A 20,120-nucleotide genomic window follows, 5' to 3' on the forward strand; every position below is an offset into this window, starting at 1 on the left:
AGGTAGACAACGCCATGTATACTATGTTTTTACTTTAGATGACAATATTTAGTTGTTACTTTTTTCGTTCTGATATACAATGTCTATTTGTGACATGATTACTGACTGACAGTTCACTTTTCCTTATTTTGCCAGCTTTTGTCTGCTTTGGGATGCTTTCAGCACTACTGGAAACAAACGTTTGCCTCTGGGGTCTAATATTGCCAGCACACTGTATCTTAGGATCACTGATTAACACATTCTTTGTTTGCTGACAGTTTGTTGATTTTTTCTTACATCTAACATCCTGAGTTTGTTTTGGTGCAGATTGGTGTATGTCCACTGTTCCAGAAACTTTTGAGCAGTTTTTCCGCAAACACGTTGCACCATAAGGTTCCCGGTGGGTATATTTTTTATGATAATTTTTATCTTGTCCGGTGCTTGTTTTGGTGACATTGTCTGAATTAGATACATTTTTACTGGGCAATGAACTGGGCCATGGTTTACATTTACCTGGAGATTTTCCATTCCGGCATGGTGCAGGAACTGTCTGAGGTCTCGACTTTCCCATTTTTGTCTTTTCAGACTGCACAGTTTGCCTTTGAAGACATTCTAAATGGAGAAGACGGTCAACATATCTTTCTAGAGGGGCTGAAGCTGTGGATTGTAATGTATTTTTACCTTCTTTATTTACATACATGGAGACCTCAGGAAGGTTCCAGGTGTTATAAGGCGGAGGAAGGAAATCAGGATACTCATATTCTTTGCTCTTATGTTCTACATATTGACTGAAATATTCAGGTTTGATCTCTTCAGCACGTAAATTCAGTTTAGGAGGTGTAAGTGGTGATGGTGGGATGGGAACTCTTTCTGAATCTGAAAGGTCACTGGCACTGTCCTCATCTTCTTTCGAGAGCCGGACCGATTCAAAGTCCAGGAATAGTTTTTCCAAAGATTGTCTTCTGTACTGAGAGCAAGTCACATTCTCAGCGGATGGCATATTCCTTAGAGCCCATGAAGCCCCCGGCTGCTCCCAGGATTCAACAGGTTGCAGCAAGCTACTGTCTGCAGTGTTGGAAAAATGTTGTAATCTGTTTTCTAGAGAAGGGGTGTCATTTATATTCTGGTTTCCATAACAACATTCATTTAATGACTCCTTTTTCATCTTTTGCACTTCACTTTTTTCATAAGAAGAAAAAGCAGAACTGGGGAAAAAAAAAACATCTTACATAATAGTGAAAACATCAACATTTTTATATTTTTGTTTAATCAGTTCTCTTTATTAAAACTCATCATCTCTGGTGCCTACACACTGTACTCTTATGTCACACATTGGTTCAGTTATAGAAAATCTGTCTGTACAACAAATATCACAAATGATCATTTTCACATGGTGGTTATTTCATATACATTGAAAAAAAAGAACAAATAGATTTTATTATTTAAAACAAACCAGAAAGGAACACACTGGCGCTTCACACAACAAAACGTGGGAAAGCTGCTGGTAGTGAGTGGGCCCTGTGTGTATGCCCGCTTAAGATAATGCAAATAATAACAAACAACTACTACCACGCTAACCCAAGGATCTCCTCTATTAAACTGATTAGTTGCTTACAGAAGCAAAAAAGAAGGTAGTGGTAAATAAACAGGTACAATAGCGTCCTAATGTTCACCTATGAAAACTAAGAATAGTTCTGTCCGCACTGTCACAAGCCTATACTTAAAGGAGATGCACTTTAAATAGGGATTGGTGTTCCCTTAAAACTGCTGATATTAGACAACAGATGCTGGGTACAGTGTAAACTGGGAACAGTAAATAGAACTACTTACTGAGAGAAGACAGGTTAGCTCCTAGAGAAGATTGACCCAGGTAATCAAATCCCAGGGAGGCAGGGGATGGCTGTCAAATGCAGAGATGCGACTAGAATCCACGGTAGAGACTTTGGTCCATAGAAGGCCCGCAGTGGATATGTGCAAGTAGGCTCAGGCCGGCAAAGTGGAGACGGGAGCGTCCTTCCGTGGAAGTTGCTCCCTGCAGCTCTACTGAGATGTGTAAACAGCAGCGCGCTCCGGCAGTGAAGGGGGACAGCGTCCTGCCCGGGTCTCTGCACATTCTAATTTATGGCTCATCTTTTTGCTCAATTTGGATCAGGTATATGATTTTACTTATATCAATTATGATATTCTCTTCATATATTCCTAATGTTTATTTCATTATGATTGGTTAAACTAATCATGCTGCTTTAAATATTCACTGCATATACGGATTTCATATTAACTAAGCTGGTTTTCATGTATTGGGGCTTATTTCATTTCCTGAAGGGGTTTGCGTCCCCTCATTAATTTTATACCCCATGCAGGTCTTTTTAGCTAGGTTGTCCTAAATGTCAGTTTGCAGATGTAATTGCAGCACATATTGATATCTCATGACCATTACGATTAACTGTTTCTATTGATTTTCTGAGCCTACTATATGTGATACTATTGTTATATTCTGGGCAGGAGCTATTCCCCTTATACTGGGCACTCTGTTCCTCTATTTTAATTATATGTTGTATTTATTACTTAGTCTGGTTTGATATTTTAATTGATTGACTAAATAAAACCTTGTTTTTATATTAATAGATCTCTTTGATTTTTCTGCACTTAAACGCAGTGTGGATGTGGTGATTTATGGAGAAAAAACTGTAGCCTCTCTGGACAAAACAAAATAAACATAGGAGACATCTACACAGCATAAAAAAGAGAATATAAAGTTAAAAAAAAGGAAAAACAAAAAAGAAAGCCTCCAAAAAAAAATTAGAGAGATGATTAGTATCGGAGGAGAGGGTACAGTCCACCGAGTGGGAGACTTGATATTCTACATAGTGTCAGCCTCCTAGTAGCAGATCCTATACCCACAGTGCTGTGTCCTCCAATGTTAATGAAGTGAAAATTAGATATGTATTGAAGATGCAAAATTTACCTGAGCAAATAAATAAAGTTCTAATCTATTTAAATTATATTAAAAGGGTATTCCCATCTCAGCCATTCATGGCTGGGATGGGAATATTTGTCACCATGCACTGGCTAAAAGTAGTTGGAGCTAAAGAAACAGTTGAGCAGGCTGATACTGTCCATAACTCCCATAGAAGTGAATGAGAATTACGAAAACAGAGTAGCACAGTGAGCCCATCTTTTATTCGTTTGGCAGATAAGCCACTTCCAGAGTTTCTTTTAATGTGACATGCACTATATATAAGATGTGCTCTCTATGGAACTATTGTTCAACTTATACCATTGCCAGGAAGTGTTATTCAAGTCACAATTTCTCTATTGTATATATTTTTCTATTGTATATATCGCTTGTTTGTTTCCATCTACAGTATGTATAATGATTTTGCAATTATTTTCTTGTTGTAGTATTTGATGAAGGTCCAGATTTTGGGGGCGAAACTAGATCGACGCTTTTTTTTTGATTGCTAACAAGAATTTAAAAAACCCTGAATGTACATTTTTTTATTTTTTCATTATCCTGTTGAGCGCTAAGAACTCTTCTATTTTTTTCCACTTCCAGGGTAGTCTAACAGCCTACTCTATTCTCCCATTAATATGAACATGCTTCGTTGTTTAGGCATAAAGCAACTGTAATGAGAAAATAACCTATTTTTCCCAACCCAGAAATCCTGTTAGTCTGCTCCTGTTTCCATTGCTAATAAACGTTCAGACCAAAGAATATATGACAACATCTGAATTTTCATGGTTTACCTTTACTAGACAAGATGTGATAATTCAGCATGAGGTTCCAGATTTTATATTGACTTTACTGTAAGTAAATGCTGTCTAATAAAAAAGTAAACAGTTTTGGTTCCAATTGCAACCTTAATTGCTAATGTGCCCAGTACAATTCACACTATACCATAGGCAATTGATTTCAGAACATTATCCCCATAGCCTGATACTCAAGAGCTATAATGATGACATTGTTTAACAAAAAATCTCCAATTACAGGTATATAAAGTGGTGAAACAAATTGCTTTATGGCCTTTCATTCATGAATATAATATGAAAGTGGTAATGAATGCTTTATTGCGGTTCACTCAAGCAAGGGAGTAACAAGACATGAGATACGGATAGAGGACGGTCAGCAAGAATACATGCGATATCAGCTGTTGAGGATTATCCAGATAAGACTTCATGTTCACAGAAGGTTTAGTAGGGAATGAATTAGGAGTAACTTAAACAAGCCTCCTTTTGAACCATAGAATGTGAACATGAGCATAATATTATAATTTTAGATTCAGACATGGCAGTTGGAGGTTATGGGCCAAATCTTAAGACTGTAGTGCTGAGAGATTCTGCAGACAACATGTCCTTTTGTGATGTCTATAAAGGTAAGGGTGAAATCAAAATTATTCACCTCCCTTGTAAATTAGGTTTATTAGCAAAACATTCAAACTTTCTTCTGTTTGGAATAAACCAATGAAAGAAGAGCAATTTCAATATCTCAATAAATCTAATATAACAAGTGGTTTCATCAAATTCATCTGAAAATGCCACTTTTACTGAACACCGCAGTCTCAAAATTATTCACCCACTTCATGACAAGCGTCTTTAGTACTTAGTCGAGCCCCTTTGGCTGTTATGACCTGCTGTAAAGGTGATGCATACCAGACACCGGCTTCTGGCAGCATTCCTGGGTAACCTTGGCCTATTCGTCATCGACAATGACCTCGAGTTCTCTAATATTCTTGGGTTTGTGTGCTGCAACCACCTTCTTCAAATCCCAGCAAAGATTTTCTATGTAGTTCAAGTCAGGCGAATGTTACAGGCCACTCCAAAATGTTTCCGGACTTCTTCTAACACCTTGGTGGACTTTGAGGTATACACTAAAACTTCAGTAAATACTGCCACCAAATATTGCTGTAGGTCTTTTGCAATCACTTGATGGTTTTCAACCACCAGCCTCCTCAGCAATCTTGTCCAATTAGTGTCTGCAGCCACTCAATGTGCCTACAGACTTCTGAACCATAACATTGTGTGATGAGAACACTGTCATGATTCTCCTATAGTCCCTATGCGAATGCGTAGGTCATACTTGCGGGGATACGCCGACTAGTCTCATATGGCTTCTCTTAATAGAAGAGAATTGAGAGAAGTTGGATGAGACTAGTTGGCACATGACTGCGAAGTGCATACTTGTAGTTCTGTGACTGCTCACTTGCACAGGGCATACAGTGAAATCATGACAGTGCATCGCACAATGTCATGGTTCAGCAGAATTCTTCTAAGACCGGACCAACACGTTTTACTTTAAAGGGAATCTGCAAGCTTTTCACAAAAGTCTGTAGTCACTCTATGTGACTGCAGACTTGTGAATCTTCTCACATCACGCACACCACATGGTGTGAGGGTTTTCCAGTGCAAGTGAATTGAGCGATGCCGCGCACGTCTAGTTGGAATGTGGCCGGGATTATGCATAACCTATACTTGTGGTCACATGACCTCTCAGTCTCATCGCTGGCACCGGAAAATTATGAAAGTGAGAGAGATATGAGGATTCACAAGTCTGCAGTCACAAAGAGTGACTGCAGACTTTTGTGAAAAGCTTGGACAAGCCGACCGAAGCCATTTCCGTTTTTGCATTTTCGCTTTTTGCTCCCCTTCATCCCTGAGCCACTCCCCTTCATCCCAGAGCCAGAACTTTTTTATTTTTCATTCAATATGGCCATGTGAGGGCTTATTTTTTGCAGGACGAGTTGTACTTTTAAACGCCATCACTGGTTTTACCATATCATTTACTGGAAAACGGGAAAAAAAAATCCAAATGCAGTGAAATTGCAAATAAAATGCAATTCCACAGTTGTTTTTTGTTTGTTTTTTTTTACCAAGTTCACTGAATGCAAACATGTATAGGTCCTTTTTTATTTAAGTGGTGAAAAAAAAATCCAAAGTTTGCTAAAAAAAAAAAAAACGGCACAATTTTCGGAGTCCCATAGCGTCTCCATTTTTCGAGGTCTGGGGCTGGGTGAGGGCTTATTTTTTGCGTGCAGAGCTGACGTTTTTATTGATACCCTTTTGGGATAAATCCAATGTTTTTCATCGCCCATTATTGCATTTTAATGCAATGTTGCGGTGACCAAAAAAACGTAATTCTGGCGTTTGGAATTTTTTTATCGCTACGCCGTTTACTGATCGGATGAATTCTTTTTTTATATTGATAGATTGGGCGATTCTGAATGCGGCGATACCAAATATGTGTATGTTTTTTTTTATTATTATTTTATTTTGAATGGGGCAAAAGGGGGGTGATTTAAACTTTTATTTTTTTTATTTTTTTATATTTTTAAAAACATTTTTTTTACACTTTCAGCTTGCTTCAATAGTCTCCATAGGAAGCAGCAGTTTTCTGATTGCTTCTTCTGCATATAGGCGACGAGCAGATCGCCTGTATCCAGTAGAAATGCTCATGTGCTATGAGCGCCGACCACTAGGTGGCGCTCATAGCAATCTTTACATGACAACCACTTGAGGCCTGCTGCAGACCCCGGGTTGCCATGCTCACCCATCAGTGACCTGCAATCACGTGACAGTGTCACTGATGGGTGGAGTAAGTGACGCGCTTCCAGCGCGGCGCTGTTAAATGCCGCTGTCAAAGATTGACAGCGGCATTTAACTAGTTAACAGCCGCAGGTGGTTCGCGATTCCACCCGCGGCTGTTGCGGGCACATGTCAGCTGTAAGAATCAGTGCAGGCTCACGGCCGGAGCCCCAGCTGAACTGGCCTTTCCGACGTGGTGCGCACTATTACTGACCACGTCGGTAAGGGGTTAAACAAGCTATGCTTCCATCTATATCTCTAGAAACATTCAATTTTTAGCTTTTTGCAACTTTTTCTTATTGTTGTTCAAGGCAATGATCTTTTCTAATAACATTTTGTAACTCTTGGACCACTTTTTGGTCATATTTCTAACTCGCAATCAAGCATCACAGTCAGAAACCCCAAGTCAGTCTAGGCATTTAATGTGTTTGTTTGATGATTGGCTAGTCTCTAGATTATTTACATCAGTCAAAACCTGATTTGCTAATGTGTTCTGTTATGAGGGCTTCTAATCATGGGGTTAAATAATTCTGAGACTGCAGTAGTCATTAGAAATTGCATTTTGTGTCAAATTTGTCAAAGTGTTTCTAGAAGGCTAAAACTACATAAAAAGTAGGAAAAACTACCTTGTATGCATGCCTGAAGATTTTTCTTTTTTTCATAGCAGTTACAATTGAACTCTTTCCTGGAAAAAAAAACTAAATCAGAAAGCAGGATAACCTTTGACAATAATGTTCTTTCATCTTCATCACATAAAAAGGAAAGCAATGAAACACTTGCAATAACACTGCATAAATAACACACAAGAAAGAGAGGGCATTAAAAGCATTAAAGGCTATATTCAAACTCCACTTGCAATGTATGTTCAGTATATGTGACCAAATAAAAACTTCCATTTACTCAACAAAAGAATACCTTTTTAGCATCCATCAATCTGGTGCTCCTTCTCTTGAACTGTAAGGAAAAACATAGTTGACTACACTTACCTATGCAAAGGTATTTTACAAAACACGTACAGTACAGACCAAAAGTTTGGACACACCTTCTCATTTAAAGATGTTTCTGTATTTTCATGACTATGAAAATTGTACATTCACATTGAAGGCATCAAAACTATGAATTAACACATGTGGAATTACATAGTTGACAAAAAAGTGTGAAACAACTGAAAATATGTCTTATATTCTAGGTTCTTCAAAGTAGCCACCTTTTGCTTTGATGACTGCTTTGCACACTCTTGGCATTCTCTTGATGAGCTTCAAGAGGTAGTCACCGGAAATGGTCTTCCAACAATCTTGAAAGAGTTCCCAGAGATGCTTAGCACTTGTTGGCCCTTTTGCCTTCACTCTGCGGTCCAGCTCACCCCAAACCATCTTGATTGGGTTCAGGTCTGGTGACTGTGGAGGCCAGGTCATCTGGCGTAGCACCCCATCACTCTCACTCTTGGTCAAATAGCCCTTACACAGACTGGAGGTGTGTTTGGGGTCATTGTCCTGTTGAAAAATAAATTATGGTCCAACTAAACGCAAACCGGATGGAATAGCATGCCACTGCAAGATGCTGTGGTAGTCATGCTGGTTCAGTATGCCTTCAATTTTGAATAAATCCCCAACAATGTCACCAGCAAAACACCCCCACACCATCACACCTCCTCCTTCATGCTTCACGGTGGGAACCAGGCATGTAGAGTCCATCCGTTCACCTTTTCTGCGTTGCACAAAGACACGGTGGTTGGAACCAAAGCTCTCAAATTTGTACTGATCAGACCAAAGCACAGATTTCCACTGGTCTAATGTCCATTCCTTGTGTTTTTTAGCCCAAACAAGTCTCTTCTGTTTGTTGCCTGTCCTTAGCAGTGGTTTCCTAGCAGCTATTTTACCATGAAGGCCTGCTGCACAAAGTCTCCTCTTAACAGTTGTTGAAGAGATGTGTCTGCTGCTAGAACTATGTGTGGCATTGACCTTGTCCGAATCTGAGCCGCTATTGACCTGCGATTTCTGAGGCTGGTGACTCGGATAAACTTATCCTCAGAAGCAGAGGTGACTCTTGGTCTTCCTTTCCTGGGGTGGTCCTCATGTGAGCCAGTTTCTTTGTAGAGCTTGATGGCTTTTTCAACTGCACTTGGGGACACTTTCAAAGTTTTCCCAATTTTTCGGACTGACTGACCTTCATTTCTTAAAGTAATGATGGTCACTTGTTTTTCTTTACTTAGCTGCTTTTTTCTTGCCATAATACAAATTCTAACAGTCTATTCAGTAGGACTATCAGCTGTGTATCCACCAGACTTCTGCACAGCACAACTGATCGTCCCAACCCCATTTATAAGGTTAGAAATCCCACTTATTAAACCTGACAGGCCACACCTGTGAAGTGAAAACCATTTCCGGTGACTACCTCTTGAAGCTCATCAAGAGAATGCCAAGAGTATGCAAAGCAGTTATCAAAGCAAAAGGTGGCTACTTTGAAGAACCTAGAATATAAGACATATTTTCAGTTGTTTCACACTTTTTTGTTAGCTACATAATTCCACATGTGTTAATCCATACTTTTGATGACTTCCGTGTGAATGTACAATTTTCATAGTCATGAAAATACAGAAAAATCTTTAAATGAGAAGTTGTGTCCAAACTTTTGGTCTGTACTGTACATAGTGCAGTATAAGTTTTCTCAATGTTAAGGCTTATGGCAATTTATACCACTGCAGGCCTCAACAGTGGTGATATATGTCACAGCTATCCATTACAAAATCAGTAGTTACACGTAACAGTAATTTTCTTTCCTCGAAAAATAATTCCAACATCAGAGAGGTTACGCCACCTGCTCACAAAGACTTTCTGCAGGCAGGTGATCCACAAATGAGCTCTTGACGAGACATGCATGTCTATTGGAAGCCATTCCAGCTGACTACCTGATGAAGCTGCTTGAAAGAATGCTAAAGTTCTGTAAATAGTCATCAGAATAAAAGGAGGGTACTTTGAGGAATCTAAAGTTTAATACACATTCTGGCGTGTTTCTTTACTACTTGTTTCCATATGTGTTCCTTAGTGATTTTGCTGCCTTCAGTCTGAATCTACAATGTGCACAATCCAATAGAAAAGAAAACAATTACATGAACAAGTGTTCTAAACTTTTAACCAATACTGTACATCTATCTTCTGAGGGTCCAGCCACTAGAGAAGAAACTGAAGAATATGGGGTAAGAGGAAACTCGGAATCCAGATCCTGAAAAAAACTGCTCTATCTTTTTAAGTTGAAAAGGATGAGAATGGAACTAAACCCAAGGTAATGCTGGAATACATGCTGTGAATTTACCCAGAGGATACATAACCTTCCGTATTGTTATTCTTGGATAAAGGAGAATATTCATGATGGGTTGGAAAATATTTTACCCCCTTTATTGAGGAAAGAATGATTTTTGAACTCTAGTGTCCAACAGAATACATAGAAAGAATCTGTAACTGAGAGGCAATTAGAGAGATGTATTAACCGTCCTAGCTTTTACAAAATACCTATGGCTCTTTGTAGCAGGCAAGTGACTGCCTCCTGAAATTCCCCTACATAAAGGAAGTTGTCTTAAAAAGGTTTGAAGATTCCTTGCACCTTCCCTAGTGTGATCCACCATTTAAGCAACACCCTTTGTGAATACAATGGAAGCAATGGAGATTCCAAAAGGATGGACACAAATTAAAGGTATAGAATCTGAGAATTTCATCTGGTACTCGGAAAATGTGTTTTTTTTTTTTAAATCAGATACATTTTTACACATATTTTCAATTACAGTGCATCCCCTCTCTCCCCTCCCTTATAAACATCAACAACAAATACTCAGAAGTACATCCTCCTTTAAGGATCATCGTCTCTCCACCCACGGTGTCCACAATGTATTGAACGTTTTTTCCCTTTTTCTTTTGGCATAAATACCTTTTTCCATATTTACAATAAACCGCTGTCCAGTATAAGTCCAGTCTGGAGCACTGCCACAACATATGTAAGATCCCGGCCTCATCAGCCTGACAACAAGGGCATTCAGAAGTCTGTCTCAGTCCAGACCTATATAGTCTTTCAGGGGTCTGTATACTCTATGGAACACATATATTTGTGAGAGTCTACCTGGCTCACTCAGTGACAATTGGGGTATGTATTCCATAATCGCCTCCCACTTATCCTCTTCTATCGGTCCCAATTCGTCTTCCCACTTTCCTTTACCCTTAATCGGGTAATTGATTAAAAAGGTGTGCATTAAGTCCTTATAAATACCTGATATAACTCCTTTTGTTCCCCCATCACTAAACACATAGTCCACCAATATGTCTTTTTGGACCCTCATAGAAACCGTCTTACCCTGCGCTATGTAAGCGTGACAGAACTGTCTATACTGGAATCTACAGATCTCACATAACTCATATTCCTCCTGTAGTTTCTCAAAAGTCACTATTCCTCGCGAGTCCTGTAATTGGGCCATGTATAGAACTCCTTTCCTCGTCCAGTTTTTAAATTAGCCAATTTTGTCAAACTCCGGCAGTTTTTCATTTTGCCATATAGGGGAATAATTAGTCAGGGCCTCCACTCCCTTAATCTTTTTAATCTCCTCCCATAGCTTGTGTATCAGGGCCGGAGTGGGGCATGACAGTCCCAATTTCCTAAAACTACCTATCTCCAGTCCTTGAACTAATGGACCTATCCCCAGTACCCGAGTCAATATCCACCACACTGAACCCGTGCCCCCTGTCTTTCTCCATCCCCTCAGCTGTTGACCCTGAGCTGCCAGATAGTAAGTCCATGGGCTCGGGAGTGCCAGCCCCCCCTCATCTTTGGGCCTCTGTAATATTTCCAATATAATCCTCGGTTGTTTTTACCCCCATACAAGATCCCTAAATACAGAACACCGTTTAGGTAACCATATGGGGGCATTGTGCAGCACGTACAACACCTGGGGCATCAGCACCATTTTAATCAGATTTTTCCTTCCCACCACTGATAGATGTAATTTACACCACGCCCCCACTTTGCTTCTGAACTTACACAGCAGTGGGACCAGATTCAGGTCTATATAGCTCGAGAGTGGGAGCAATACCTAAATGCCCAGGTACTTGAACTGCCGCACAACCGCCAACCTACTACCATCCCCCTCTATCGTAAGGTCTTCACCACTACCGTCCAGAGCTAGAATGTTGGATTTCTCCCAATTGATTTCCAGGTCCGACATAGCCTCAAATCTCCCAAGAATGCTCATCACACCGCGCAAAGACTCATCAGGGTCTTCCAGGAAAAGCAGCACATCATCAGCGTATAAAGCTATTTTTTCCTCTATAGATCCATATTTATACCCCTTGACCGAGGCTGCCTTTCTAATTGTCTGCGTCAAGGGCTCCACTGCCAACGCAAAAAGCAGTGGAGACAGCAGACACCCCTGTTTGGTCCCCCTATGAAGAGCGAATTGTCTGGATGTCTGCCCATTAACCCTGACCCTAGCAGTTGAGGATGTATACAACAGCCGTATCCACAATATGAAGGTTGATCCAAATCCCAAACACTCCAACACCTTCCAAAGATAGCTCCATTCGACGCTGTCGAATGCTTTAAGTGCATCCAGTGACACTACCACCCTACGACCCCTGTTATCCGACGGCAGCTGCAAATTAAGGAAGAGTCTACGTATGTTTATTGCTGTAGACCTATCCGGCATAAATCCGGATTGATCGGGGTGGATAAGATCTTGCACCACACTCACCAGTCGGTTTGCCATAATTTTGGCCAGAATTTTAACATCCACCGTCAGCAACGAAATGGGCCTGTAGGACTGTGCCAACTTCGGGTCTCTACCTTCCTTAGGGATAACAACTACCACAGTCTCCCTCATGGACAACGGCAGTGCACCACATTCCAAAGCATCCTCAAATACTGCCTTTAGTCTAGGTGCTACCATCTTTACCAACTGTTTATAGATCTCACCCGGGAGTCCATCTGCCCCTGGGGCCCTATTATTTGTCATAGACATTATAGCTGTTTCAACCTCCTCCTGTGTTGCAGGCTCTTCCAGTCTCCTCCTGTCACTCTCTGCAATCCTAGGGAGTCCCGCTGCCCCAAGAAACCCTTCCATCTCTGCTGATGAGGCTCCTGATTCAGAAGAATATAGCTGCTCATAAAATCGTCTAAAATTTTCCAGTATATCTTCCGTATCCACCACCTCTTCCGTCTTCATCTTGTGTACAAATGAGGATTCCCTCTGTGCTGCCGCCACTACTGATAGCAAATGCCCCACCCTTTCACCTTTATCGTAGAATTGTGTCTTCTGGAAAGCTCTTTTCCTCTCTACTCTCTTTATATATAGTTTGTTGACTCCCTTCTGAGCTTCCTTGAGCCCGTTCTGACTCTCCACTGATGGGTTCACTATCAGTTCCCTTTCCGCCCTTTCTAAAGCCTCCATCACTGCCCTGACTTCCGATTTAGTTTTAAACTTACATCTAGAAATTTCTCGAAACAACAGACCCCTCAAATATGCCTTCATGGCATTCCACACCACTCACCTATCAGCACTACCTTCATTGATCTGCCAATATTCGTCTAACTCCCCCTTTATTGCTTCCATAGTAATATGTTCCAGCCATAGTGGCTCAAGCCTCCACCCGCACCCCTGTCTAGATCTCCCCCCTCCGTCTTTTTAATAAGCAGCTCCAGAGGTTTATGGTCCGAGAACACTCTAGGGAGATATTCCACTCCATAAATCAATTGTGTCAACAATTCATTACCCAGCGCCAAATCAATTTGCAAAAGAGATCCATAAGTAGCAGGAGTAACACACCACATCCTTACCCTCCACAGGTCTACCATTCCAAGCTCTTTCACATAGTTCCAAATTATGTCAATTTCCGGCCACCTTTTCCTATTCCCTGTTTATGCCTATCCCATCCCTCATCCATCACATTATTAAAATCGACAATAATTAATAACAGTAGTCCCATATCCCTTTTGTACAACTCTTATCACCTCCTGGATCTTCTTCCCCGAGTATGGAGGTGGTATGTACATGGCCACTATACATAACAATTGTTCATAAATTTTACAGATTACAAAAATGTATTGGCCTTCACTGTCGATATGGCTTTCAATTTCCTCAAAGGGTGTGGACGCTCCCACCAACAACGACACCCCCCTGGCATATGAGGAGTACGTGGAGTGATATGCCCTACCGATCAATCTTCTCTTCAACACCTCCACTTTCTTTTTAATCTAATATGTCTCTTGAAGGCATATCACATCCGGTCCCTCCTTCCTAATATAGTCCATAATCGCCGCTCTTCGTGTTCCATCAGACAATTCCCTTACATTCCAATTAAGAATTTTAATCTTATCACCCACCATATTTCTCTATACGTATCCATTCCCAATCCCGTAGAGGACAATAATTCTCCCAAGAAACCCTAGAACTAACCCACAGCCTAAAGGGCCTCCCCACTGTTGTTGAACATAATAAACCATTACCAAAGACTCCCAATATGTTTCTCCCCTCTAAACCAGAGAGTAAGTGACTCTATACCTAGCAAACTTACAAACGCTATCTCAAAACCGTGAATTACTTTCAATCCCTCCATTTCTCCTCCGCTTATATGTGCTATCATCTATCTACAGTCCCTCCATTAACCATGAAAACTAGAAGTAAGTAACAAAATGTTTCTATATAACAGCATCATGCATCTTTCCTACTTCACAAGTATACAGCTTGCCAAGTCTGTCAGCACGTCTTCTCACTTCTCCCTTTCTTTACCAGCTCTGATCTTTTTCTCGTTCAAATCCAGCCACTTGGTGGCCTCATCCGGAGTTGGAAAAAAATGAACAGATCCCAAGGCCACAAGCTTAGCAGGATACAAAGTAAAGTACGCCAGTTCCATATCTCTCAACCTTTTCTTCACCCCACCGTACCGCATTCTTTGCTTCTGAATCTCAGCAGAGTAGTTGGGGTATATGGATACTGTTTGGCCATTAATACTCACATCCTTAGCCATTCTTGCCTTCCGTAGGATAATGTCTCTATCCCTATAGTTAAGAATCCTGGCCAGGATGGTACAGGGGGAGGAACCCGGAGGGAGGGGCCTCATGGAAACGCGGTGCGCTCTCTCCACTGCAAACAGTTTGGTCAGATTGTTAGCGCCAATTTTACTGCGGAGCCAGTCCTCAACAAATGGTGTAGGCAGAATGTCCCTTCTGCCTTTTCAGGGATACCCACCAGCCGCACATTGTTCCGGCAGAGCGGTTTTTCAAATCGTCATTTTTATCAGCCAGAATGGCACACCGCTGCAGGCAGTTAGTATGGGACTTCTGCAGCTTAGAGAGCTGGTCCTCCAGTGTGCTCACTCTTTCTTCCACCACCCCCACTCTGGTATCAGCCTTGTTAATGGCTGTCTTCATATTGATCATTTCTTCCTTTATACTGTCCACTCTTTGTAAGGGTAGTTAATGCAGTTTTGCAAAACTTAACCAGATCATATATGTCCCTCATTGTGGGCTCCCCTACTACAGGCTCCTCAGGAGTCTCCTGCATCATGCTTTCCGGCTCCTGTCGTCTCTCCTCTCCCTCTGGCCCCTCCTGTACTGCATAGTCCTCCAGATCTTCTCCATCCAGTTTCTCCCCAGTCTCCTCATTCCCTTCGGCCACCTCCTGTGCTGCTCTGTCCACCCACGCAAATCTTTCAAGTTTAGCAGTGATTTCAAGCCGCTTTGTGTATTCTACATTAGCTGCACCGGATTTCTCCACTGCCTCCTCACTGTCGGCGCCATCTTGGGCCTGGCTCCCTGCTCCCGCGTCCCTCTGCCTTCTTCTCACCATTGCCGCAGTCCTCAGTTACACCGCACGTCAGGGCCGGTTCCTGCGATCTTCTGCCACCGGTACAGGGCGGTATCGGTACTCTGGAGGTACTTTTAACCGGATAAAATCAGGATTACAGCAGAGGAGTCCTGAAAGCAGTCTGCTCACATGGAGTGCTAGGCCACGCCCCTCCGGAAAATGTTTTTTACATTCTTCATATATAGGGATGCGATAGTAGCATCCATCAAATATCTTGGTGCCAGGTAACATGCTGGGAAAAGATTTACCAAAATGTTGACTGTTTCCATTTTTATTTTTTTATATTTTAGAAACTTGTGTTTGAAGGTTTTCAATTGAGAATTTTGCAAACACCCTTCTTTGTTTGTTTGGAATTGAAATCCTCTTCTTTTCTTCAGGTGGTACAGGAGCTAGAACTTTTTTTTAGAAGGGATAAAAAATGTTTCTTTTTTATGGTGGACTTGCCTTGATAAGAGAACTGGGATTCCGTCTCCACAAATCGAGTAGGAGAAGAAGAAACTAATTCAAATTTTAAAATTTTAGTCTGAACTGAGTGATATTGGAATTCAGACTTATGGGACCAGTCTCTGTTTTTTTTTTTTGTAGAATCTCCATTTATCTGTTTTATCTCTTTGCCTTGGCTGAGATTGTTTCGGAGGACAGAAAAAAATATAAAGGGAAAACCTTCCTTTTTATCTCCAACTTTAGCCGAAAGGTCATATATATGTATATATATATGACCATATACATATATATACATATATATATGTTTTATATGAACCTCTGAATTATAAAGCGCTGCAGAATATGTTGGCGCTATATAAATAAAGATTATTATTATCATTATCTAACACTGATTTGAAGAGATAACTTAGAACCCATGTTGTCTGACCAATTTTTGAGGCATAATGCTCTAGTTGATGAATTTGATGGAGTGGCTAGCAGAATGTCTGTTTATGCCTCTCCCTCCACTTTCCATAGAATCTTATAATTAGCAGCTGTCATTTTCTATCTCAGTTAATGTGAAAATCTGTATTTAGATCTGAAGACAGATTTTATCTGTGAATTGAGAGTGAAAGATTAATCCAGGAGGAGTAAGCAGATTTCTCTGAAAATATATATTTTAATGTTGCTTATTTTCATATGTACTATTGATTTATGAAATAAAAATTAAAACAACAGTTACTCTTTAAAGGGAATCTGTCAATAGGATCAACCCTTCTGAGCAGTCTATATGGGCATGCAGGGCATAGGAAGCTGAATAAAATGATACCTTAATATTTGTAATTTGATGTCTTAATACACAGAAATTCACGTTTTTCTTATATGTAAATGAGCTGTTCGAGGCTACGAGTTCGACACTGATCTCAATGAAAATCTGCCTCCAGACATTATCGTATAAAAAAGGAGACGGTACCAGTGTGATGTGCAATGGTTACCAGTGTTACCTGTGTGAGACATATAATGGCCGCTCTCTGCTCTCCTGAACTCACTGCAGAGTAGTGTGATTAGAACTGACAGACCTGCAGGTTCCTCTCCGTTTCAGCTTCCATTAGACAAGCATGGTTGTAACATTGTTGTTATACAGCAGAGCTGTGAGAGCTGCAGCAAATGTGTTTGTAAGGAGACAACGTTCAGTTTTCCTGTTCTGTGTTACTTACTTGTCTCACACTGATAACTCCTCCTTTCATTAAAAATAATCTCTGGATGAGTGTCCGGCCTATATATTTTACCAGCTCATTTACATATAAGAAAACATGCATTTCTCTGGAATAAGACATCGGATTGCAGATATCAAGGTATCATTTTATTCAATCTCTATGACATACCTAACCCGTCAAACAAAATACCTACACAGTCCTGTCTTCCTCTGGTCCTTCTACCTTCATAGTAGTGCCTGAACCAGTTATTTTCCATGTAGGAAATATAGGCTTACCAAGATTGTCATTGTTATCAAAAGATAAGTTTGAACACACTTCTCTGCTTTCTTTCATCTCTTTCAAGGTATAGATGGCAAAAAGAGTCAGGATAACTACCTTTTTAGAAAAAGACTTTACAGCATTTCAAACCTCATTTGCTATAGATTTTATAGACATGAGAAGGAGGGGGACTCTATTTAGTTTTTTTCAATATGGGATGTGTGCCCAGATTTTTCATAACACTGTGGAAGTTTTTTGTTACATAATTTAGAAAGGCTATTTTTCCTTGCTGACTTTCTGTGCACCCCTTGCCTCTAAAATACAAAAACACAAATATTAAGGTAATACGAAGGAGCAAATATAACACACCAACCCAGAGGAATGCGCTTGGTGTGAATGGGATCAGGAAGATCTCTCTAGCTGCTATCACCAAAAACCTCAAATTGACTCAATGTTTCTAGACAAAAAAATTGCTGACACATTGGCCAGGACTCAACAGTTCAATCTTCATCTAGAACTTCCGCATAAAATAATCTAAAGCCAGTCTGGGTTTGGCCCTTGATGCCACTGCCACCTTATATCATCAACTCCCTTATTTCCTGGTACAGATGCTACACTTAAATAAGTCCTTCACCAGGCCAACACCTAGGAAAAACAGGACCATGCGAGGCCTAGCAACGGTATATGGATAGCTATTTAGATGAAGTAGATGATCTTCAGTGTCAGGAATTCCTGCATGAGAGCGGAAGATAGAGGGAGCAGAGAACCCAGTCTTATACCGCAAACCCACAGTTTTAGAGTGTTCTCTAAGGCAAGTCAAAAAAAGATTGCACCTTAGGCTCAGGAGAGCTCCAGCACCATGGCAGTTACTTCCAGGTATGTCCCACAGAGACAGGAAACCACTGAGGCTAGGGAAGGCGATATTTATCTCCAGGTTTCCATTCCCAGTGGCGTACCCTCTCTCTCATGGTGCTGTTGTGGTAAGGGAGAAAATGTGTTAATTCTTCCCAATTGATGGCTGTAAATATTACACAACTGCTAAACAAAAAAACATATAAGAGGCAGGCTGCTGAAATCAGCAAGTGTCGCTGCTGTATGCTACATTCAAAAGTGGGAAACATTACAGGCCTAAAAGGTTTGATTAAAAATACAAATCTCATTTAATTCATTTTAGAACCTAACAGTGTGAAAATCACTTACACTAAGGGCTTGTGCAGACAACGTAGTTTTGGTCCGAGTGCAATCCATCAAAACATCGGATCATACTCGAATCAATGTCATTCTATGGGGCCGTGTACATGTCCGATGTTTTCCTCGGTCCAAGTGGTTCGATGAAAAAAATTGCAGCATGCATGAATTGCTTCCAATAATCGGATGGCACTCACCCATTTATGTCTATGGGTCTATGGAAAACATCGGACCGCACTTGAATGACAGCCGAGTGTGGTCCAATTTTCACGGACAGACTGATCAGACTGAATTGAGAAACTTTTTTTTTTAATTCTCCACATCCTAGAAAAACGGATCCCACGCTGATCAGAATCTGATTAGCATACGTTTTTCTCATCCGCACCTGCCCTAAATATCAGGCAAAGCAACCCTTTTTCGAGGATGACCAGCGGATACTTCACATGTATTATAGATATTTCATGTTGATTATTGCAAAAACATGAATGCAGCTCCATAATAATGATTTTTCAGTCTTTAGGAAAACTGGACTACAATCTTAACAACAAGCCCTTCATTTCATGTGCACCATACTGTCATATTAAAAGAGAGAGAACAGAAAACACAGCTGATTTATCAACATATCCATGCTCAGTCTACAGCAATGACGCAGCATGTAGGATACCATCATTCACATTACCATGCAGTGCATCCTATAAATTGTCAATCCTGGACCTCAGATCCCATCACAGATTGCAGGAAATATGCCTCTCTATTGCAAAATCTAGAAAAGATACATAATAACATTACACTTCCTGTGCACAGACACAATGTCAGCACAATGTGCACTCTTTACTTGCCTGCCCATCTTCGTTATGTGCCATTATCCTGCCACTATTTGTTGTGCTGTCACCGGTGAAATTCTCGCTGGGAGATGAGTAAATAAAGCACACAACTCCTCCCCTCCAACCTCAAAGGGACAGGGCTGTCATTACCAGAGCAGAGGATTATGGGTTGTGCCTGGCATAGTATAGCTGGCAGGAGCTGATACCTGAGACAATGCCTTCTGCTGCTTTTGCAGTGTGCACACATAGCTGTAAGATTCCAGCATACATATGTAACGTGATGGCTCTGCAGCTGCTCTTGCTCGTTTCCTACAATCCATTTTGGTGAACATGCCAGGGGGCACGTATACGTTTCAAAGGAATCCCTAGTCTACATCATACTGATACCCAGTGACTACATGCTGTATATAATCGGGTTTTATCAAGTAATCCATTTAGCACACAGAAGATTGGATAAGAACTGCTTTTGCAAGATTCCATTTCTTGGCATCAGAATGAGGAAGGGTTCTACGCCTATGGAGGCTGGGTCAGCACAGTGTGAACGTGCCCTGTCTGATCCAATCACCAGAAAGGACATGTTTCACACAGCTGCCACAAAACAATACCATGCCCTCCCCTACAGAAGGGAAATGCGCTGGGTTGTATTCTAGCTGCTCTTCCTGACTGCAGTCCAGTGACTGCTGGTCCTCCAATGCTGCTTGCTGTCTGGAAGGTGGGAGTGTTCATTCATAAGGTCATCTGTCTGCTGCTAGTGCCTCCCAGCCTAGGGGTGTGAACAGACTGCTGCAGCTAAACCCGGAATTGGAAAAG

At 41.0% G+C, this 20,120-nt stretch overlaps 2 protein-coding genes across 2 annotated transcripts in view; one reads left to right on the forward strand and one right to left on the reverse strand.

The window, feature by feature from the left end:
* Positions 1 to 20,018, reverse strand: FAM217B (family with sequence similarity 217 member B). Its single transcript, XM_073683026.1, is given in 6 exon segments — positions 1 to 1,184; positions 7,185 to 7,212; positions 7,215 to 7,244; positions 7,476 to 7,512; positions 19,166 to 19,249; positions 19,326 to 20,018. Coding segments are annotated over 5 exon segments (1,236 nt in total). The 5' UTR covers positions 19,178 to 19,249; positions 19,326 to 20,018; the 3' UTR covers positions 1 to 55.
* PPP1R3D (protein phosphatase 1 regulatory subunit 3D) overlaps positions 19,858 to 20,120 on the forward strand; it is a 9,333-nt gene continuing 9,070 nt past the window's right edge. Inside the window, exon 1 of the mRNA XM_073683027.1 lies at positions 19,858 to 20,120. The gene's annotated coding sequence lies outside the window, so the exon portion shown is untranslated.

Source organism: Phyllobates terribilis, unplaced genomic scaffold (assembly GCF_046119375.1).
Source record: "Phyllobates terribilis strain yellow unplaced genomic scaffold, ASM4611937v1 Scaffold_5__5_contigs__length_657084704, whole genome shotgun sequence".
Taxonomy (NCBI): Eukaryota; Metazoa; Chordata; class Amphibia; order Anura; family Dendrobatidae; genus Phyllobates; species Phyllobates terribilis.